The sequence below is a fragment of the Urocampus carinirostris genome, unplaced genomic scaffold (assembly GCF_059441175.1).
Source record: "Urocampus carinirostris isolate Australia breed hairy pipefish unplaced genomic scaffold, RoL_Ucar_1.0 HiC_scaffold_28, whole genome shotgun sequence".
NCBI classification, from domain to species: Eukaryota; Metazoa; Chordata; class Actinopteri; order Syngnathiformes; family Syngnathidae; genus Urocampus; species Urocampus carinirostris.
The window spans coordinates 244,028-266,942 of record NW_028283135.1 but is presented as its reverse complement, the minus strand read 5'-3'; the positions used below and the strand labels follow the sequence as shown (position 1 = coordinate 266,942).

General features: G+C 48.1%; 1 protein-coding gene across 2 annotated transcripts in view; it reads right to left on the bottom strand.

The window, feature by feature from the left end:
- The window catches only part of LOC148345727 (uncharacterized), a 57,829-nt gene extending 35,564 nt beyond the window's left edge, over positions 1-22,265 (bottom strand). For both annotated transcript variants that reach the window (XM_088325823.1, XM_088325824.1), the window contains exon 1: positions 22,108-22,265. In XM_088325823.1, the coding sequence (XP_088181949.1) occupies positions 22,108-22,231 (124 nt within the window). In that variant the 5' untranslated portion in view covers positions 22,232-22,265. The remainder of the gene's footprint in view (positions 1-22,107) is intronic.
- Positions 22,266-22,915: the final 650 nt, after the last annotated feature.

The following is a 22,915-nucleotide window of genomic DNA, read 5'->3' as shown; positions in this document are numbered from 1 at the left end:
GCCATTCGAAATGAACGTCTGCCGATTTAATGAGTTCCCTCAGTTGGCGTTTTTGGGGCAATGCAGCAACCATTGGAAATACATTGAGCCGTTGGAAATGAACGGCTGCCGATTTAATGACTGCCCTCCATTGGCGTTTTTGCGGCAATGCAGCTACCATTGGAAATACATCCTGCCGTTGGAAATGAACAACCGCCGATTTAATGAGTGCCCTTAGGTGGCGTTTTTGCGGCAATGCAGCTACGTTTGGAAACACATTGAGCCGTTCGAAAAGAACGGCGACCGATTTAATGAGTGCCCTCAGGTGGCGTCTTTGCGGCAATGCAGCTACCGTTGGAAATACATTGAGTCGTTGGAAATGACCGGCCGCCGATTTAATGAGTTCCCTCCGGTGGCGTTTTTGCGGCAATGCAGATACCATTGGAAATACATTGAATTGTTGGAAATGAACGCCTGCCTATTTAATGAGTGCCCTCGGTGGTGTCTTTGCGGCAATGCAGCTACCATGGAAATACATCCAGCCATTCGAAATGAACGGCCACCAATTTAATGAGTGCCCTCAATTTGCGTTTTTGCGGCAATGCAGCTACCATTGGAAATACATTGAGCCGTTGGAAATTAACGGCCACCGATTTAATGAGTGCCCTCCGGTGGCGTTTTTGTGGCAATGCAGCTACCATTGGAAGTACATCCCGCCGCTTGAAATGAACGCCCGCCGATTTAATGAGTGCCCTCCCGTGGCATTTTTGCGGCAATGCAGCTATACCAGCTCAGTAGCCTAGATGGTAAGGCGCCCGCTTTGAGACTGGGAGGTCGGTGGTTCGCGCCCCGGCCGAGTCATTCCTAAGACTTAAAAAGTGGTCGGCGGCGCCCTCTGTTGGCTGCGGCTGCATCTGCTCGCTACAACGGGTCAGGTGCAATCGACATTTCGTTCTGTGTACATTGTTACACAGAATGACAATACAAGGAAATTATTATTATTATTATTATTGTTGGAAGTACATCCCGCCGTTCGAAATGAACAACCGCCGATTTAATGAGTGCCCTCCGGTGGCATTATGCGGCAATGCAGCTACCAACTGAAATACCTCCAGCCGTTCGGAATGAACGGCCGCCAATTTAATGAGTGCCCTCCGGTTGCGTTTTTGCGGCAATTCAGCTACCATTGGAAATACATCCAGCCGTCGGAAATGAACAACCGTCGATTTAATGAGTACCCTCAGGTGGCGTTTTTGCGGCAATGCAGCTACCATTGGAAATACATCCAGCCGTTGGAAATGAACAACCGCCAATTTAATGAGTGCCCTCAGGTGGCGTTTTTGCGGCAATGCAGCTACCATTGGAAATACATTGAGCCGTTGGAAATGAACGGCCGCCGATTTAATGAGTGCCCCCCGGTGGCCTTGTTGCGGCAATGCAGCTATCATTGGAAACACATTGAGCCGTTGGAAATCAATGACAGCCAATTAAATAAATGCCCTCCGTTGCGTTTTTGCTGCAATGCAGCTACCATTGGAAATACATCCAGCCTTTCGAAATGAACGGCCGCCAATTTAATGAGTGCCCTCCGGTTGCGTTTTTGCGGCAATTCAGCTACCGTTGGAAATACATCCAGCCGTCGGAAATGAACAACCGTCGATTTAATGAGTACCCTCAGGTGGCGTTTTTGCGGCAATGCAGCTACCATTGGAAATACATCCAGCCGTTGGAAATGAACAACCGCCAATTTAATGAGTGCCCTCAGGTGGCGTTTTTGCGGCAATGCAGCTACCATTGGAAGTACATCCCGCCGTTCGAAATGAACAACCGCCGATTTAAGAGTGCCCTCCGGTGGCATTTTGCGGCAATGCAGCTAACAACTGATATACCTCCAGCCGTTCGAAATGAACGGCAGCCAATTGAATGAGTGCCCCCCGGTGAAGTTTTTGTGGCAATGCAGCTACCATTGGAAATACATTGAACCGTTGGAAATGAACGCCCACTGATTTAATGAGTTCTCTCCGGTGGCATTTTTGCAGCAATGCAGCTACCATTGGAAATACATCCAGCCGTTTGAAACCGAACAGCCGCCTATTTAATGAGTGCCCTCCGATGGCGTTTTTGCGGCGATGCAGCTACCATTGAAAATACATTGAGCCGTAGGAAATGAACGTCTGCCGACTTATTAGCTCCCTCAGGTGGCGTTTTTGCGGCAATGTAGCTACCATCTGAAATACATCCAGCCATTCAAAATGACCGGCCGCCGATTTAATGAGTTCCCTCCGGTGGCGTTTTTGCGGCAATGCAGATACCATTGGAAATACATTGAATTGTTGGAAATGAACGCCTGCCTATTTAATGAGTGCCCCTGGTGGCGTTTTTGCGGCAATTCAGCCACCATTGGAAATACATCCAGCCATTCAAAATAAACGGCCGCCGATTTAATGAGTGCCCCCCGGTGGCGTTGTTGCGGCAATGCAGCTACCATTGGAAACACATTGAGCCGTTCGAAAAGAATGGCGACCGATTTAATGAGTGCCCTCAGGTGGCGTCTTTGCGGCAATGCAGCTACCATTGGAAATACATCCAGCCATTCGAAATGAACGGCCGCCAATTTAATGAGTGCCCTCAGTTTGCGTTTTTGCGGCAATGCAGCTACCATTGGAAATACATTGAGCCGTTGGAAATTAACGGCCACCGATTTAATGAGTGCCCTCCGGTGAAGTTTTTGCGGCAATGCAGCTACCATTGGAAGTACATCCCGCCGCTTGAAATGAACGCCCGCCGATTTAATGAGTGCCCTCCGGTGGCGTTTTTGCGGCAATGCAGCTACCATTGGAAGTACATCCCGCCGTTCGAAATGAACAACCGCCGATTTAATGAATGCCCTCCGGTGGCATTAAGCGGCAATGCAGCTACCAACTGAAATACCTCCAGCCGTTCGAAATGAACGGCAGCCAATTGAATGAGAGCCCCCTGGTGGCATTTTTGTGGCAATGCAGCTACCATTGGAAATACATTGAGCCGTTGGAAATGAACGCCCACCGATTTAATGAGTGCTCTCTGGTGGCGTTTTTGCGCTAATGCAGCTACCATTTGAAATACATTCAGCCGTTCGAAATGAACGGCTGCCGATTTAATGATTAATCTCCGGTGGTGTTTTTGCGGCAATGCAGCTACCATTGGAAATACATCCAGCCGCTCGAAATGAATAGCCGCTGACCTAAAGAGTGCCCTCCGGTGGCGTTGTTGGGGCAATGCTGCTACCATTGGAAATATATCTAACCTTTGGAAATGAAAGGCGGCCGATTTAATCAGTGCCCTCCGGTGGCATTTTTGCGGCAATGCAGCTACCATTGGAAATACATTGAGCCGTTGGAAATGAACGGCCGCCAATTTAATAGATGCCCTCGGTGGCGTTTTTGCGGCAATGCAGCTAACATCGGAAATACATTCAGCTTTTGGAAATGAATGCCCACCGATTTAATGAGAACCCTCCGGTGGCGTTTTTGAGGCAATGCAGCTACCATTGGAAACACATCCAGCCATTGAAAATGAACTGCCGCCGATTTAATGAGAGCCCCCGGTGGCGTTTTTGCGGCAATGCAGCTACCATTGGAAATACATCCAGCCGTTTGAAATGAACGGCTGCCGATTTAATAGTGCCTCCGGTGGTGTTTTTGTTGCAATGCAGCTACCATTGGATATATATCGAGCCTTTGGAAATGAAAGGCGGCCGATTTAATAAGTGCCCTCCGGTGGCGTTTTTGTGGCAATGCAGCTACCATTGGAAATACATTGAGCCGTTGGAAATGAACGGCCGCCGAATTAATGAGTGCCCCCCGGTGGCCGTGTTGCGGCAATGCAGCTATCATTGGAAACACATTGAGCCGTTGGAAATCAATGACAGCCAATTAAATAAATGCCCTCCGGTGGCATTTTGCGGCAATGCAGCTACCAACTGATATACCTCCAGCCGTTCGAAATGAACGGCAGCCAATTGAATGAGTGCCCCCCGGTGAAGTTTTTGTGGCAATGCAGCTACCATTGGAAATACATTGAACCGTTGGAAATGAACGCCCACTGATTTAATGAGTGCTCTCGGTGGCATTTTTGCAGCAATGCAGCTACCATTGGAAATACATCTAGCCGTTTGAAACCGAACAGCCGCCTATTTAATGAGTGCCCTCCGATGGCGTTTTTGAGGGAATGCAGCTACCATTGAAAATACATTGACCCGTAGGAAATGAACGTCTGCCGACTTATGAGCTCCCTCAGGTGGCGTTTTTGCGGCAATGTAGCTACCATCTGAAATACATCCAGCCATTCGAAATGAACGTCTGCCGATTTAATGAGTTCCCTCAGTTGGCGTTTTTGGGGCAATGCAGCTACCATTGGAAATACATTGAGCCGTTGGAAATGAACGGCTGCCGATTTAATGACTGCCCTCCATTGGCGTTTTTGCGGCAATGCAGCTACCTTTGGAAATACATCCAGCCGTTTGAAATGAACGGCTGCCGATTTAATAGTGCCTCCGGTGGTGTTTTTGTTGCAATGCAGCTACCATTGGAAATATATCGAGCCTTTGGAAATGAAGGGCGGCCGATTTAATAAGTGCCCTCCGGTGGCGTTTTTGTGGCAATGCAGCTACCATTGGAAATACATTGAGCCGTTGGAAATGAACGGCCGCCGATTTAATGAGTGCCCCCCGGTGGCCTTGTTGCGGCAATGCAGCTATCATTGGAAACACATTGAGCCGTTGGAAATCAATGACAGCCAATTAAATAAATGCCCTCCGTTGCGTTTTTGCGGCAATGCAGCTACCATTGGAAATACATCCAGCCGCTGGAAATGAACAACCGACAATTTAATGAGTGCCCTCAGGTGGCGTTTTTGCGGCAATGCAGCTACCATTGGAAGTACATCCCGCCGTTCGAAATGAACAACCGCCGATTTAATGAGTGCCCTCCGGTGGCATTTTGCGGCAATGAAGCTACCAACTGATATACCTCCAGCCGTTCGAAATGAACGGCAGCCAATTGAATGAGTGCCCCCCGGTGAAGTTTTTGTGGCAATGCAGCTACCATTGGAAATACATTGAACTGTTGGAAATGAACGCCCACTGATTTAATGAGTGCTCTCCGGTGGCATTTTTGCAGCAATGCAGCTACCATTGGAAATACATCCAGCCGTTTGAAACTGAACAGCCGCCTATTTAATGAGTGCCCTCCGATGGCGTTTTTGAGGCAATGCAGCTACCATTGAAAATACATTGAGCCGTAGGAAATGAACGTCTGCCGACTTATGAGCTCCCTCAGGTGGCGTTTTTGCGGCAATGTAGCTACCATCTGAAATACATCCAGCCATTCGAAATGAACGTCTGCCGATTTAATGAGTTCCCTCAGTTGGCGTTTTTGGGGCAATGCAGCAACCATTGGAAATACATTGAGCCGTTGGAAATGAACGGCTGCCGATTTAATGACTGCCCTCCATTGGCGTTTTTGCGGCAATGCAGCTACCATTGGAAATACATCCTGCCGTTGGAAATGAACAACCGCCGATTTAATGAGTGCCCTTAGGTGGCGTTTTTGCGGCAATGCAGCTACGTTTGGAAACACATTGAGCCGTTCGAAAAGAACGGCGACCGATTTAATGAGTGCCCTCAGGTGGCGTCTTTGCGGCAATGCAGCTACCGTTGGAAATACATTGAGTCGTTGGAAATGACCGGCCGCCGATTTAATGAGTTCCCTCCGGTGGCGTTTTTGCGGCATTGCAGATACCATTGGAAATACATTGAATTGTTGGAAATGAACGCCTGCCTATTTAATGAGTGCCCTCGGTGGTGTCTTTGCGGCAATGCAGCTACCATGGAAATACATCCAGCCATTCGAAATGAACGGCCACCAATTTAATGAGTGCCCTCAATTTGCGTTTTTGCGGCAATGCAGCTACCATTGGAAATACATTGAGCCGTTGGAAATTAACGGCCACCGATTTAATGAGTGCCCTCCGGTGGCGTTTTTGCGGCAATGCAGCTACCATTGTAAGTACATCCCGCCGCTTGAAATGAACGCCCGCCGATTTAATGAGTGCCCTCCCGTGGCGTTTTTGCGGCAATGCAGCTATAGCAGCTCAGTAGCCTAGATGGTAAGGCGCCCGCTTTGAGACTGGGAGGTCGGTGGTTCGCGCCCCGGCCGAGTCATTCCTAAGACTTAAAAAGTGGTCGGCGGGGCCCTCTGTTGGCTGCGGCTGCATCGGCTCGCTACAACGGGTCAGGTGCAATCGACATTTCGTTCTGTGTACATTGTTACACAGAATGACAATACAAGGAAATTATTATTATTATTATTATTGTTGGAAGTACATCCCGCCGTTCGAAATGAACAACCGCCGATTTAATGAGTGCCCTCCGGTGGCATTATGCGGCAATGCAGCTACCAACTGAAATACCTCCAGCCGTTCGGAATGAACGGCCGCCAATTTAATGAGTGCCCTCCGGTTGCGTTTTTGCGGCAATTCAGCTACCATTGGAAATACATCCAGCCGTCGGAAATGAACAACCGTCGATTTAATGAGTACCCTCAGGTGGCGTTTTTGCGGCAATGCAGCTACCATTGGAAATACATCCAGCCGTTGGAAATGAACAACCGCCAATTTAATGAGTGCCCTCAGGTGGCGTTTTTGCGGCAATGCAGCTACCATTGGAAATACATTGAGCCGTTGGAAATGAACGGCCGCCGATTTAATGAGTGCCCCCCGGTGGCCTTGTTGCGGCAATGCAGCTATCATTGGAAACACATTGAGCCGTTGGAAATCAATGACAGCCAATTAAATAAATGCCCTCCGTTGCGTTTTTGCTGCAATGCAGCTACCATTGGAAATACATCCAGCCTTTCGAAATGAACGGCCGCCAATTTAATGAGTGCCCTCCGGTTGCGTTTTTGCGGCAATTCAGCTACCATTGGAAATACATCCAGCCGTCGGAAATGAACAACCGTCGATTTAATGAGTACCCTCAGGTGGCGTTTTTGCGGCAATGCAGCTACCATTGGAAATACATCCAGCCGTTGGAAATGAACAACCGCCAATTTAATGAGTGCCCTCAGGTGGCGTTTTTGCGGCAATGCAGCTACCATTGGAAGTACATCCCGCCGTTCGAAATGAACAACCGCCGATTTAAGAGTGCCCTCCGGTGGCATTTTGCGGCAATGCAGCTAACAACTGATATACCTCCAGCCGTTCGAAATGAACGGCAGCCAATTGAATGAGTGCCCCCCGGTGAAGTTTTTGTGGCAATGCAGCTACCATTGGAAATACATTGAACCGTTGGAAATGAACGCCCACTGATTTAATGAGTGCTCTCCGGTGGCATTTTTGCAGCAATGCAGCTACCATTGGAAATACATCCAGCCGTTTGAAACCGAACAGCCGCCTATTTAATGAGTGCCCTCCGATGGCGTTTTTGCGGCGATGCAGCTACCATTGAAAATACATTGAGCCGTAGGAAATGAACGTCTGCCGACTTATTAGCTCCCTCAGGTGGCGTTTTTGCGGCAATGTAGCTACCATCTGAAATACATCCAGCCATTCAAAATGACCGGCCGCCGATTTAATGAGTTCCCTCCGGTGGCGTTTTTGCGGCAATGCAGATACCATTGGAAATACATTGAATTGTTGGAAATGAACGCCTGCCTATTTAATGAGTGCCCCTGGTGGCGTTTTTGCGGCAATTCAGCCACCATTGGAAATACATCCAGCCATTCAAAATAAACGGCCGCCGATTTAATGAGTGCCCCCCGGTGGCGTTGTTGCGGCAATGCAGCTACCATTGGAAACACATTGAGCCGTTCGAAAAGAATGGCGACCGATTTAATGAGTGCCCTCAGGTGGCGTCTTTGCGGCAATGCAGCTACCATTGGAAATACATCCAGCCATTCGAAATGAACGGCCGCCAATTTAATGAGTTCCCTCAGTTGGCGTTTTTGGGGCAATGCAGCAACCATTGGAAATACATTGAGCCGTTGGAAATGAACGGCTGCCGATTTAATGACTGCCCTCCATTGGCGTTTTTGCGGCAATGCAGCTACCATTGGAAATACATCCTGCCGTTGGAAATGAACAACCGCCGATTTAATGAGTGCCCTTAGGTGGCGTTTTTGCGGCAATGCAGCTACGTTTGGAAACACATTGAGCCGTTCGAAAAGAACGGCGACCGATTTAATGAGTGCCCTCAGGTGGCGTCTTTGCGGCAATGCAGCTACCGTTGGAAATACATTGAGTCGTTGGAAATGACCGGCCGCCGATTTAATGAGTTCCCTCCGGTGGCGTTTTTGCGGCAATGCAGCTACCATTGGAAATACATTGAATTGTTGGAAATGAACGCCTGCCTATTTAATGAGTGCCCTCGGTGGTGTCTTTGCGGCAATGCAGCTACCATGGAAATACATCCAGCCATTCGAAATGAACGGCCACCAATTTAATGAGTGCCCTCAATTTGCGTTTTTGCGGCAATGCAGCTACCATTGGAAATACATTGAGCCGTTGGAAATTAACGGCCACCGATTTAATGAGTGCCCTCCGGTGGCGTTTTTGCGGCAATGCAGCTACCATTGGAAGTACATCCCGCCGCTTGAAATGAACGCCCGCCGATTTAATGAGTGCCCTCCCGTGGCATTTTTGCGGCAATGCAGCTATACCAGCTCAGTAGCCTAGATGGTAAGGCGCCCGCTTTGAGACTGGGAGGTCGGTGGTTCGCGCCCCGGCCGAGTCATTCCTAAGACTTAAAAAGTGGTCGGCGGCGCCCTCTGTTGGCTGCGGCTGCATCGGCTCGCTACAACGGGTCAGGTGCAATCGACATTTCGTTCTGTGTACATTGTTACACAGAATGACAATACAAGGAAATTATTATTATTATTATTATTGTTGGAAGTACATCCCGCCGTTCGAAATGAACAACCGCCGATTTAATGAGTGCCCTCCGGTGGCATTATGCGGCAATGCAGCTACCAACTGAAATACCTCCAGCCGTTCGGAATGAACGGCCGCCAATTTAATGAGTGCCCTCCGGTTGCGTTTTTGCGGCAATTCAGCTACCATTGGAAATACATCCAGCCGTCGGAAATGAACAACCGTCGATTTAATGAGTACCCTCAGGTGGCGTTTTTGCGGCAATGCAGCTACCATTGGAAATACATCCAGCCGTTGGAAATGAACAACCGCCAATTTAATGAGTGCCCTCAGGTGGCGTTTTTGCGGCAATGCAGCTACCATTGGAAATACATTGAGCCGTTGGAAATGAACGGCCGCCGATTTAATGAGTGCCCCCCGGTGGCCTTGTTGCGGCAATGCAGCTATCATTGGAAACACATTGAGCCGTTGGAAATCAATGACAGCCAATTAAATAAATGCCCTCCGTTGCGTTTTTGCTGCAATGCAGCTACCATTGGAAATACATCCAGCCTTTCGAAATGAACGGCCGCCAATTTAATGAGTGCCCTCCGGTTGCGTTTTTGCGGCAATTCAGCTACCGTTGGAAATACATCCAGCCGTCGGAAATGAACAACCGTCGATTTAATGAGTACCCTCAGGTGGCGTTTTTGCGGCAATGCAGCTACCATTGGAAATACATCCAGCCGTTGGAAATGAACAACCGCCAATTTAATGAGTGCCCTCAGGTGGCGTTTTTGCGGCAATGCAGCTACCATTGGAAGTACATCCCGCCGTTCGAAATGAACAACCGCCGATTTAAGAGTGCCCTCCGGTGGCATTTTGCGGCAATGCAGCTAACAACTGATATACCTCCAGCCGTTCGAAATGAACGGCAGCCAATTGAATGAGTGCCCCCCGGTGAAGTTTTTGTGGCAATGCAGCTACCATTGGAAATACATTGAACCGTTGGAAATGAACGCCCACTGATTTAATGAGTTCTCTCCGGTGGCATTTTTGCAGCAATGCAGCTACCATTGGAAATACATCCAGCCGTTTGAAACCGAACAGCCGCCTATTTAATGAGTGCCCTCCGATGGCGTTTTTGCGGCGATGCAGCTACCATTGAAAATACATTGAGCCGTAGGAAATGAACGTCTGCCGACTTATTAGCTCCCTCAGGTGGCGTTTTTGCGGCAATGTAGCTACCATCTGAAATACATCCAGCCATTCAAAATGACCGGCCGCCGATTTAATGAGTTCCCTCCGGTGGCGTTTTTGCGGCAATGCAGATACCATTGGAAATACATTGAATTGTTGGAAATGAACGCCTGCCTATTTAATGAGTGCCCCTGGTGGCGTTTTTGCGGCAATTCAGCCACCATTGGAAATACATCCAGCCATTCAAAATAAACGGCCGCCGATTTAATGAGTGCCCCCCGGTGGCGTTGTTGCGGCAATGCAGCTACCATTGGAAACACATTGAGCCGTTCGAAAAGAATGGCGACCGATTTAATGAGTGCCCTCAGGTGGCGTCTTTGCGGCAATGCAGCTACCATTGGAAATACATCCAGCCATTCGAAATGAACGGCCGCCAATTTAATGAGTGCCCTCAGTTTGCGTTTTTGCGGCAATGCAGCTACCATTGGAAATACATTGAGCCGTTGGAAATTAACGGCCACCGATTTAATGAGTGCCCTCCGGTGAAGTTTTTGCGGCAATGCAGCTACCATTGGAAGTACATCCCGCCGCTTGAAATGAACGCCCGCCGATTTAATGAGTGCCCTCCGGTGGCGTTTTTGCGGCAATGCAGCTACCATTGGAAGTACATCCCGCCGTTTGAAATGAACGGCTGCCGATTTAATAGTGCCTCCGGTGGTGTTTTTGTTGCAATGCAGCTACCATTGGAAATATATCGAGCCTTTGGAAATGAAGGGCGGCCGATTTAATAAGTGCCCTCCGGTGGCGTTTTTGTGGCAATGCAGCTACCATTGGAAATACATTGAGCCGTTGGAAATGAACGGCCGCCGATTTAATGAGTGCCCCCCGGTGGCCTTGTTGCGGCAATGCAGCTATCATTGGAAACACATTGAGCCGTTGGAAATCAATGACAGCCAATTAAATAAATGCCCTCCGTTGCGTTTTTGCGGCAATGCAGCTACCATTGGAAATACATCCAGCCGCTGGAAATGAACAACCGACAATTTAATGAGTGCCCTCAGGTGGCGTTTTTGCGGCAATGCAGCTACCATTGGAAGTACATCCCGCCGTTCGAAATGAACAACCGCCGATTTAATGAGTGCCCTCCGGTGGCATTTTGCGGCAATGAAGCTACCAACTGATATACCTCCAGCCGTTCGAAATGAACGGCAGCCAATTGAATGAGTGCCCCCCGGTGAAGTTTTTGTGGCAATGCAGCTACCATTGGAAATACATTGAACTGTTGGAAATGAACGCCCACTGATTTAATGAGTGCTCTCCGGTGGCATTTTTGCAGCAATGCAGCTACCATTGGAAATACATCCAGCCGTTTGAAACCGAACAGCCGCCTATTTAATGAGTGCCCTCCGATGGCGTTTTTGAGGCAATGCAGCTACCATTGAAAATACATTGAGCCGTAGGAAATGAACGTCTGCCGACTTATGAGCTCCCTCAGGTGGCGTTTTTGCGGCAATGTAGCTACCATCTGAAATACATCCAGCCATTCGAAATGAACGTCTGCCGATTTAATGAGTTCCCTCAGTTGGCGTTTTTGGGGCAATGCAGCAACCATTGGAAATACATTGAGCCGTTGGAAATGAACGGCTGCCGATTTAATGACTGCCCTCCATTGGCGTTTTTGCGGCAATGCAGCTACCATTGGAAATACATCCTGCCGTTGGAAATGAACAACCGCCGATTTAATGAGTGCCCTTAGGTGGCGTTTTTGCGGCAATGCAGCTACGTTTGGAAACACATTGAGCCGTTCGAAAAGAACGGCGACCGATTTAATGAGTGCCCTCAGGTGGCGTCTTTGCGGCAATGCAGCTACCGTTGGAAATACATTGAGTCGTTGGAAATGACCGGCCGCCGATTTAATGAGTTCCCTCCGGTGGCGTTTTTGCGGCAATGCAGATACCATTGGAAATACATTGAATTGTTGGAAATGAACGCCTGCCTATTTAATGAGTGCCCTCGGTGGTGTCTTTGCGGCAATGCAGCTACCATGGAAATACATCCAGCCATTCGAAATGAACGGCCACCAATTTAATGAGTGCCCTCAATTTGCGTTTTTGCGGCAATGCAGCTACCATTGGAAATACATTGAGCCGTTGGAAATTAACGGCCACCGATTTAATGAGTGCCCTCCGGTGGCGTTTTTGCGGCAATGCAGCTACCATTGTAAGTACATCCCGCCGCTTGAAATGAACGCCCGCCGATTTAATGAGTGCCCTCCCGTGGCGTTTTTGCGGCAATGCAGCTATAGCAGCTCAGTAGCCTAGATGGTAAGGCGCCCGCTTTGAGACTGGGAGGTCGGTGGTTCGCGCCCCGGCCGAGTCATTCCTAAGACTTAAAAAGTGGTCGGCGGGGCCCTCTGTTGGCTGCGGCTGCATCGGCTCGCTACAACGGGTCAGGTGCAATCGACATTTCGTTCTGTGTACATTGTTACACAGAATGACAATACAAGGAAATTATTATTATTATTATTATTGTTGGAAGTACATCCCGCCGTTCGAAATGAACAACCGCCGATTTAATGAGTGCCCTCCGGTGGCATTATGCGGCAATGCAGCTACCAACTGAAATACCTCCAGCCGTTCGGAATGAACGGCCGCCAATTTAATGAGTGCCCTCCGGTTGCGTTTTTGCGGCAATTCAGCTACCATTGGAAATACATCCAGCCGTCGGAAATGAACAACCGTCGATTTAATGAGTACCCTCAGGTGGCGTTTTTGCGGCAATGCAGCTACCATTGGAAATACATCCAGCCGTTGGAAATGAACAACCGCCAATTTAATGAGTGCCCTCAGGTGGCGTTTTTGCGGCAATGCAGCTACCATTGGAAATACATTGAGCCGTTGGAAATGAACGGCCGCCGATTTAATGAGTGCCCCCCGGTGGCCTTGTTGCGGCAATGCAGCTATCATTGGAAACACATTGAGCCGTTGGAAATCAATGACAGCCAATTAAATAAATGCCCTCCGTTGCGTTTTTGCTGCAATGCAGCTACCATTGGAAATACATCCAGCCTTTCGAAATGAACGGCCGCCAATTTAATGAGTGCCCTCCGGTTGCGTTTTTGCGGCAATTCAGCTACCATTGGAAATACATCCAGCCGTCGGAAATGAACAACCGTCGATTTAATGAGTACCCTCAGGTGGCGTTTTTGCGGCAATGCAGCTACCATTGGAAATACATCCAGCCGTTGGAAATGAACAACCGCCAATTTAATGAGTGCCCTCAGGTGGCGTTTTTGCGGCAATGCAGCTACCATTGGAAGTACATCCCGCCGTTCGAAATGAACAACCGCCGATTTAAGAGTGCCCTCCGGTGGCATTTTGCGGCAATGCAGCTAACAACTGATATACCTCCAGCCGTTCGAAATGAACGGCAGCCAATTGAATGAGTGCCCCCCGGTGAAGTTTTTGTGGCAATGCAGCTACCATTGGAAATACATTGAACCGTTGGAAATGAACGCCCACTGATTTAATGAGTGCTCTCCGGTGGCATTTTTGCAGCAATGCAGCTACCATTGGAAATACATCCAGCCGTTTGAAACCGAACAGCCGCCTATTTAATGAGTGCCCTCCGATGGCGTTTTTGCGGCGATGCAGCTACCATTGAAAATACATTGAGCCGTAGGAAATGAACGTCTGCCGACTTATTAGCTCCCTCAGGTGGCGTTTTTGCGGCAATGTAGCTACCATCTGAAATACATCCAGCCATTCAAAATGACCGGCCGCCGATTTAATGAGTTCCCTCCGGTGGCGTTTTTGCGGCAATGCAGATACCATTGGAAATACATTGAATTGTTGGAAATGAACGCCTGCCTATTTAATGAGTGCCCCTGGTGGCGTTTTTGCGGCAATTCAGCCACCATTGGAAATACATCCAGCCATTCAAAATAAACGGCCGCCGATTTAATGAGTGCCCCCCGGTGGCGTTGTTGCGGCAATGCAGCTACCATTGGAAACACATTGAGCCGTTCGAAAAGAATGGCGACCGATTTAATGAGTGCCCTCAGGTGGCGTCTTTGCGGCAATGCAGCTACCATTGGAAATACATCCAGCCATTCGAAATGAACGGCCGCCAATTTAATGAGTGCCCTCAGTTTGCGTTTTTGCGGCAATGCAGCTACCATTGGAAATACATTGAGCCGTTGGAAATTAACGGCCACCGATTTAATGAGTGCCCTCCGGTGAAGTTTTTGCGGCAATGCAGCTACCATTGGAAGTACATCCCGCCGCTTGAAATGAACGCCCGCCGATTTAATGAGTGCCCTCCGGTGGCGTTTTTGCGGCAATGCAGCTACCATTGGAAGTACATCCCGCCGTTCGAAATGAACAACCGCCGATTTAATGAGTGCCCTCCGGTGGCATTAAGCGGCAATGCAGCTACCAACTGAAATACCTCCAGCCGTTCGAAATGAACGGCAGCCAATTGAATGAGAGCCCCCTGGTGGCATTTTTGTGGCAATGCAGCTACCATTGGAAATACATTGAGCCGTTGGAAATGAACGCCCACCGATTTAATGAGTGCTCTCTGGTGGCGTTTTTGCGCTAATGCAGCTACCATTTGAAATACATTCAGCCGTTCGAAATGAACGGCTGCCGATTTAATGATTAATCTCCGGTGGTGTTTTTGCGGCAATGCAGCTACCATTGGAAATACATCCAGCCGCTCGAAATGAATAGCCGCTGACCTAAAGAGTGCCCTCCGGTGGCGTTGTTGGGGCAATGCTGCTACCATTGGAAATATATCTAACCTTTGGAAATGAAAGGCGGCCGATTTAATCAGTGCCCTCCGGTGGCATTTTTGCGGCAATGCAGCTACCATTGGAAATACATTGAGCCGTTGGAAATGAACGGCCGCCAATTTAATAGATGCCCTCGGTGGCGTTTTTGCGGCAATGCAGCTAACATCGGAAATACATTCAGCTTTTGGAAATGAATGCCCACCGATTTAATGAGAACCCTCCGGTGGCGTTTTTGAGGCAATGCAGCTACCATTGGAAACACATCCAGCCATTGAAAATGAACTGCCGCCGATTTAATGAGAGCCCCCGGTGGCGTTTTTGCAGCAATGCAGCTACCATTGGAAATACATCCAGCCGTTTGAAATGAACGGCTGCCGATTTAATAGTGCCTCCGGTGGTGTTTTTGTTGCAATGCAGCTACCATTGGATATATATCGAGCCTTTGGAAATCAAAGGCGGCCGATTTAATAAGTGCCCTCCGGTGGCGTTTTTGTGGCAATGCAGCTACCATTGGAAATACATTGAGCCGTTGGAAATGAACGGCCGCCGATTTAATGAGTGCCCCCCGGTGGCCTTGTTGCGGCAATGCAGCTATCATTGGAAACACATTGAGCCGTTGGAAATCAATGACAGCCAATTAAATAAATGCCCTCCGGTGACATTTTGCGGCAATGCAGCTACCAACTGATATACCTCCAGCCGTTCGAAATGAACGGCAGCCAATTGAATGAGTGCCCCCCGGTGAAGTTTTTGTGGCAATGCAGCTACCGTTGGAAATACATTGAACCGTTGGAAATGAACGCCCACTGATTTAATGAGTGCTCTCGGTGGCATTTTTGCAGCAATGCAGCTACCATTGGAAATGCATCTAGCCGTTTGAAACCGAACAGCCGCCTATTTAATGAGTGCCCTCCGATGGCGTTTTTGAGGCAATGCAGCTACCATTGAAAATACATTGACCCGTAGGAAATGAACGTCTGCCGACTTATGAGCTCCCTCAGGTGGCGTTTTTGCGGCAATGTAGCTACCATCTGAAATACATCCAGCCATTCGAAATGAACGTCTGCCGATTTAATGAGTTCCCTCAGTTGGCGTTTTTGGGGCAATGCAGCTACCATTGGAAATACATTGAGCCGTTGGAAATGAACGGCTGCCGATTTAATGACTGCCCTCCATTGGCGTTTTTGCGGCAATGCAGCTACCATTGGAAATACATCCAGCCGTTTGAAATGAACGGCTGCCGATTTAATAGTGCCTCCGGTGGTGTTTTTGTTGCAATGCAGCTACCATTGGAAATATATCGAGCCTTTGGAAATGAAGGGCGGCCGATTTAATAAGTGCCCTCCGGTGGCGTTTTTGTGGCAATGCAGCTACCATTGGAAATACATTGAGCCGTTGGAAATGAACGGCCGCCGATTTAATGAGTGCCCCCCGGTGGCCTTGTTGCGGCAATGCAGCTATCATTGGAAACACATTGAGCCGTTGGAAATCAATGACAGCCAATTAAATAAATGCCCTCCGTTGCGTTTTTGCGGCAATGCAGCTACCATTGGAAATACATCCAGCCGCTGGAAATGAACAACTGACAATTTAATGAGTGCCCTCAGGTGGCGTTTTTGCGGCAATGCAGCTACCATTGGAAGTACATCCCGCCGTTCGAAATGAACAACCGCCGATTTAATGAGTGCCCTCCGGTGGCATTTTGCGGCAATGAAGCTACCAACTGATATACCTCCAGCCGTTCGAAATGAACGGCAGCCAATTGAATGAGTGCCCCCCGGTGAAGTTTTTGTGGCAATGCAGCTACCATTGGAAATACATTGAACTGTTGGAAATGAACGCCCACTGATTTAATGAGTGCTCTCCGGTGGCATTTTTGCAGCAATGCAGCTACCATTGGAAATACATCCAGCCGTTTGAAACCGAACAGCCGCCTATTTAATGAGTGCCCTCCGATGGCGTTTTTGAGGCAATGCAGCTACCATTGAAAATACATTGAGCCGTAGGAAATGAACATCTGCCGACTTATGAGCTCCCTCAGGTGGCGTTTTTGCGGCAATGTAGCTACCATCTGAAATACATCCAGCCATTCGAAATGAACGTCTGCCGATTTAATGAGTTCCCTCAGTTGGCGTTTTTGGGGCAATGCAGCAACCATTGGAAATACATTGAGCCGTTGGAAATGAACGGCTGCCGATTTAATGACTGCCCTCCATTGGCGTTTTTGCGGCAATGCAGCTACCATTGGAAATACATCCTGCCGTTGGAAATGAACAACCGCCGATTTAATGAGTGCCCTTAGGTGGCGTTTTGCGGCAATGCAGCTACGTTTGGAAACACATTGAGCCGTTCGAAAAGAACGGCGACCGATTTAATGAGTGCCCTCAGGTGGCGTCTTTGCGGCAATGCAGCTACCGTTGGAAATACATTGAGTCGTTGGAAATGACCGGCCGCCGATTTAATGAGTTCCCTCCGGTGGCGTTTTTGCGGCAATGCAGATACCATTGGAAATACATTGAATTGTTGGAAATGAACGCCTGCCTATTTAATGAGTGCCCTCGGTGGTGTCTTTGCGGCAATGCAGCTACCATGGAAATACATCCAGCCATTCGAAATGAACGGCCACCAATTTAATGAGTGCCCTCAATTTGCGTTTTTGCGGCAATGCAGCTACCATTGGAAATACATTGAGCCGTTGGAAATTAACGGCCACCGATTTATTGAGTGCCCTCCGGTGGCGTTTTTCCGGCAATGCAGCTACCATTGGAAGTACATCCCGCCGCTTGAAATGAACGCCCGCCGATTTAATGAGTGCCCTCCCGTGGCGTTTTTGCGGCAATGCAGCTATACCAGCTCAGTAGCCTAGATGGTAAGGCGCCCGCTTTGAGACTGGGAGGTCGGTGGTTCGCGCCCCGGCCAAGTCATTCCTAAGACTTAAAAAGTGGTCGGCGGCGCCCTCTGTTGGCTGCGGCTGCATCGGCTCGCTACAACGGGTCAGGTGCAATCGACATTTCGTTCTGTGTACATTGTTACACAGAATGACAATACAAGGAAATTATTATTATTATTATTATTATTGGAAGTACATCCCGCCGTTCGAAATGAACAACCGCCGATTTAATGAGTGCCCTCCGGTGGCATTATGCGGCAATGCAGCTACCAACTGAAATACCTCCAGCCGTTCGGAATGAACGGCAGCCAATTGAATGAGTGCCCCCTGGTGGCATTTTTGTGGCAATGCAGTTACCATTGGAAATTCATTGAGCCGTTGGAAATGAACGCCCACCGATTTAATGAGTGCTCTCTGGTGGTGTTTTTGCGGCAATGCAGCTACCATTGGAAATACATTCAGCCGTTCGAAATGAACGGCTGCCGATTTAACGAGTGCCCTCCGGTGACGTTTTCGTGGCAATTTAGCCACCATTGGAAATACATCCAGCTATTCAAAATGAACTGCCGCCGATTTAATGAGTGCCCCCGGTGGCGTTGTTGCGGCAATGCAGCTACCATTGGAAATACATCCAGCCGTTCGAAATGAACGGCTGCCGATTTAATAGTGCCTCCGGTGGCGTTTTTGTTGCAATGAGGCTACCATTGAAAATATATCTAACCTTTGGAAATGAAAGGCTGCCGATTTAATGAGTCCCCTCCGGTGGCATTTTTGCGCCAATGCAGCTACCATTGGAAATACATTGAGCCGTTGGAAATGAACGGCAGCCAATTTAATGAATGCCCTCAGTGGCGTTTTTGCGGCAATGCAGTTAACATTGGAAATACATTCAGAATTTGGAAATGAATGCCCACCGATTTAATGATAACCCTCCGGTGGCGTTTTTGCGGCAATGCAGCTACCATTGGAAACACATTGAGCCGTTGGAAATGAACAACCGTCGATTTAATGAGTGCCCTCAGGTGGCGTTTTTGCGTCAATTCAGCCACCATTGGAAATACATCCAGCCATTCAAAATGAACTGCCGCCGATTTAATTAGTGCCCCCGGTGGTGTTTTTGCGGCAATGCAGCTACCATTGGAAATACATCCAGCCGTTGGAAATGAACAACCGCCAATTTAATGAGTGCCCTCAGGTGGCGTTTTTGCGGCAATGCAGCTACCATTGGAAGTACATCCCGCCGTTCGAAATGAACAACCGCCGATTTAATGAGTGCCCTCCGGTGGCGTTTTGTGGCAATACAGCGACCATTGGAAATACATCCAGCCGTTGGAAATAAACAGCCGTCGATTTTATGAGTGCCCTCTGTTGGCGTTTTTGAAGCAATGCAGATACCATTGGAAATACATCCAGCCGTTCGAAATGAACGGACGTCAATTTAATCAGTTTCCTCCGGTGGCATTTTTGCGGCAATGCAGCTACCATTGGAAATACATCCATCCGTTGGAAATGAACGGCAGCCGATTTAATGAGTGCCCTCCGGTGGCATTTTTGCAGCAATGCAGCTACCATTGGAAATACATCCAGCCATTCGAAATGAACGGCCGCCGATTTAATGAGTGCCCTTCGGGGGCGTTTTTGCGATAATGCAGCTACCATTGGAAATGCATGCAGCGATTCGAAATGAACGCCCGCCTATTTAATGTGTTCCCTCCGGTGGAGTTTTTGCGGCAATGCTGTGCAACCATTGGAAATACATCCAGCCGTTGGAAATGAACAGCTGCCGTTTTAATGAGTTCCCTCCGGTGGCGTTTTTGTTGCAATGCAGCTACAATTGGAAATACATCAAGCCGTTGGAAACTAACAGCAACCGATTGAATGAGACCCCCCGGTGGCGTTTTTGCAGCAATGCAGCTACCTTTGGAACTACATTGAGCTGTTGGAAATGAACACCCACCAATTTAATGAGTGCCCTCCGGTGACGTTTTTGAGGCAATGCAGCTACCATTGGAAATACATCCAGGCTTTCGAAATGAACGGCCGCCTATTTAATGAGTGCCCTCCGGTGGCGTTTTTTGGCAATACAGCTACCATTGGAAATACATCCAGCGATTCGAAATGAACGGCCGCCTCTATAATGAGGTACCTCCGGTGGCATTTTTGGGGCAATGCAGCTACCATTGGAAATACATCCAATCTTTCGAAATGAACGCCCGCCCATGTAATGTATGCCCTCCGGTGGCGTCTTTGCGGTAATGCAACTACCATTGGAAATAGATCCAGCCGTTCGAAATGAACGGCCGCCGATTTAATGAATGCCCTCCGGTAACGTTTTTGCGGCAATGCAGCTGCCATTGGAAATAGATCCAGCCATTCGAAATGAATGGCCACCGATTTAATGAGATCCCTCCGGTGGCGTTTATGCTGCTATGCAGCTACCATTGGAAATAGATCCAGCCGTTGGAAATGAATGGCCACCAATTTAATGAGTACCCTCCGGTGGTGTTTTTGCGGCAATGCAGCTACAATTGGAAATTCAACCAGCCGTTGGAAATTAACGGCCTCCGATTTAATGACTGCCCTCCGGTGGCGTTTTTGCGGCAATGCAGCTACCATTGGAAATACATCCAGCCGTTGGAAATAAATGCCCGCCAATTTAATGAGTGCCCTCAGGTGGCGTTTTTGCGGCAATGCAGCTACCATTGGAAGTACATCCCGCCGTTCGAAATGAACAACCGCCGATTTAATGAGTGCCCTCCGGTGGCGTTTTTGCGGCAATGCAGCTACCATTGGAATTACATCCAGCCGCTGGAAATGAACAACCGCTGATTTAATGAGTGCCCTCAGGTGGCGTTTTTGCTACAATGCAGCTACCATTGAAAGTACATCCCGCCGTTCGAAATGAACAACCGCGGATTTAATGAGTGCCCTTCGGTGGCGTTTTGCGGCAATGCAGCTACCATTCGAAATACATCGAGCCTCTGGAAATCAACGGCGCCCAATTTGATGAGTGCCTTCTGGTGGCGTTTTTGCGGCATGCCAGCTACCATTGGAAATAGATCCAGCCGCTGGAAATGAACAACCGCTGATTTAATGAGTGCCCTCAGGTGGCGTTTTTGCTACAATGCAGCTACCATTGAAAGTACATCCCGCCGTTCGAAATGAACAACCGCGGATTTAATGAGTGCCCTTCGGTGGCGTTTTGCGGCAATGCAGCTACCATTCGAAATACATCGAGCCTCTTGAAATCAACGGCGCCCAATTTGATGAGTGCCTTCTGGTGGCGTTTTTGCGGCATGCCAGCTACCATTGGAAATAGATCCAGCCGTTGGAAATGAATGGCTGCCGATTTAATGAGTGCCCTCCGGTGGCGTTTTTGCTGCAATGCAAGCGTTCTCTGATCCTCGATCAATGAATTGATCCCTAATCATATCATCAGCAAACGTGCCAAGTCACAGTTTGTAATTAATTCCCTCAATGCAGCAATGAACTGACCAGTCGTCTCGCCCGGTGTTGTGCCCTTTTCCGACTCCTATGCAAATTCCTCCCCCCCTGATCGTATTCTATATAAAACGCTTATTAAAACAATAAAGCGAGCTAATTATAATAATTGGGAGATCCTAGTCTATATAACGCGTTTATTTAAACATTAAAGCGTGATCTTATTCTACAAATTGCGTTTTTTAACGCGGATGAAAATGTCACCAACGTCAATGTACGCTTCCGACAAAAGCGATCGTATTCTATATAATACGCTTTAAAAAAATAAAGAGAGCTAATTATAATAATTGGGAGATCCTAACGCGTTTATTTAAACAATAAAGCGCGATCGTATTTTACAAAATGCGTTTGTTAACGCGGATGGAAAAGTCACCAACGTCACTGTACGCTATGATTTCTGCAATCACAACTAATTGTACACAAATAATATTTATTTGATTTACTATAATATCCGTATGTATTGTCTTTTTTATTGTGAATGAAACCCTGGTTGCATTGGATCCCGTGGTGTAAACAAATTGTTGTTGTTTTATTTCATTTAAAATCGGAGGGGGGGAGGAATTTGCATAGGAGTCGGAAAAGGGCACAACACCGGTCTCTGAGCACGCTGACGGAACTTGCTACTCTCAGCCACGACATTCATCTTCGGTACAAAGAAAGTTTTCTGGCGCATCACAGGCGGATTTGTAAGAAGTGCCAGTGTCGGGAAGGGAAAGAAAAATTCTCTGACCTTCTGTGCCTGAACAGTGCAGCAGTAGTTCACGTTTTCGTTTGTCCGGTATGTTGTTTGCAGTCAATGCTAGCAGCTAATTTTCAAACATCTAAATCCACGTGATGTACAACATTGTACGCTCACCTGGGGTTTCAAGCAAAGCAAGTGGTTGTGAGATTCTGATCCAAGTCATCTTCGTCGCCGATATGTTGTTTATGTAGTAGGATTGTAGTAATAGATTCAGGACAGGCACGGACGGTACATTCATAGAGTGTCTACTTAACTTCTTCCTCGGTAGTTCTCAAGCACAAGTACAAGGCTGCACATTAGTATACAGCGACACCGCAGGAAAGGAAGTGTATTACACGACACCACACTTGGGGTCATTCCGAGGTTTAATTCAGGAGTTAGCATGGGGGGGGGGAAATTGGGCAGGCATTTTACCTGCCAAAATCTGACTCCCCTGCTAAAATAGATCCTGTTTGAGATACAGACTTGTGACTTGAAGAGTAACCTTCTGTGGCATAAATAAGTAAGCACAGTGAATTTGGGGTCATTTGGAGTTTTTAGTCAGGAGTTAGCATTGGTGGTAGGATTTGGGCAGGCAAAAAAATCTGACTCCCCTGCTAAAATAGACTCTGTTGGAGATACAAACTTGTAACTTCTAGAGCAGGGGTCGGGAACCTTTTTGACTCAAAGAGCAATAAAAGCAAAAAATATTAATTTTATTTTGGGAAAGAGCCACACCATATATTATAAGACAAATTTACTAAATTGCTAAACCGGCGCCCCAGACAAAAGCTTAGTCTTCAGCACATTTATTTTTGATGATTTGATAAAAATTATGAAAAGAGAATAATGCCAGAGCCCCTGTCCCAAATTCAACAAACAGACCACTTTAAACTTGTCTCTTTCTTGCAATTACTCAAGATCGGTTCAACTCCTTTTGACC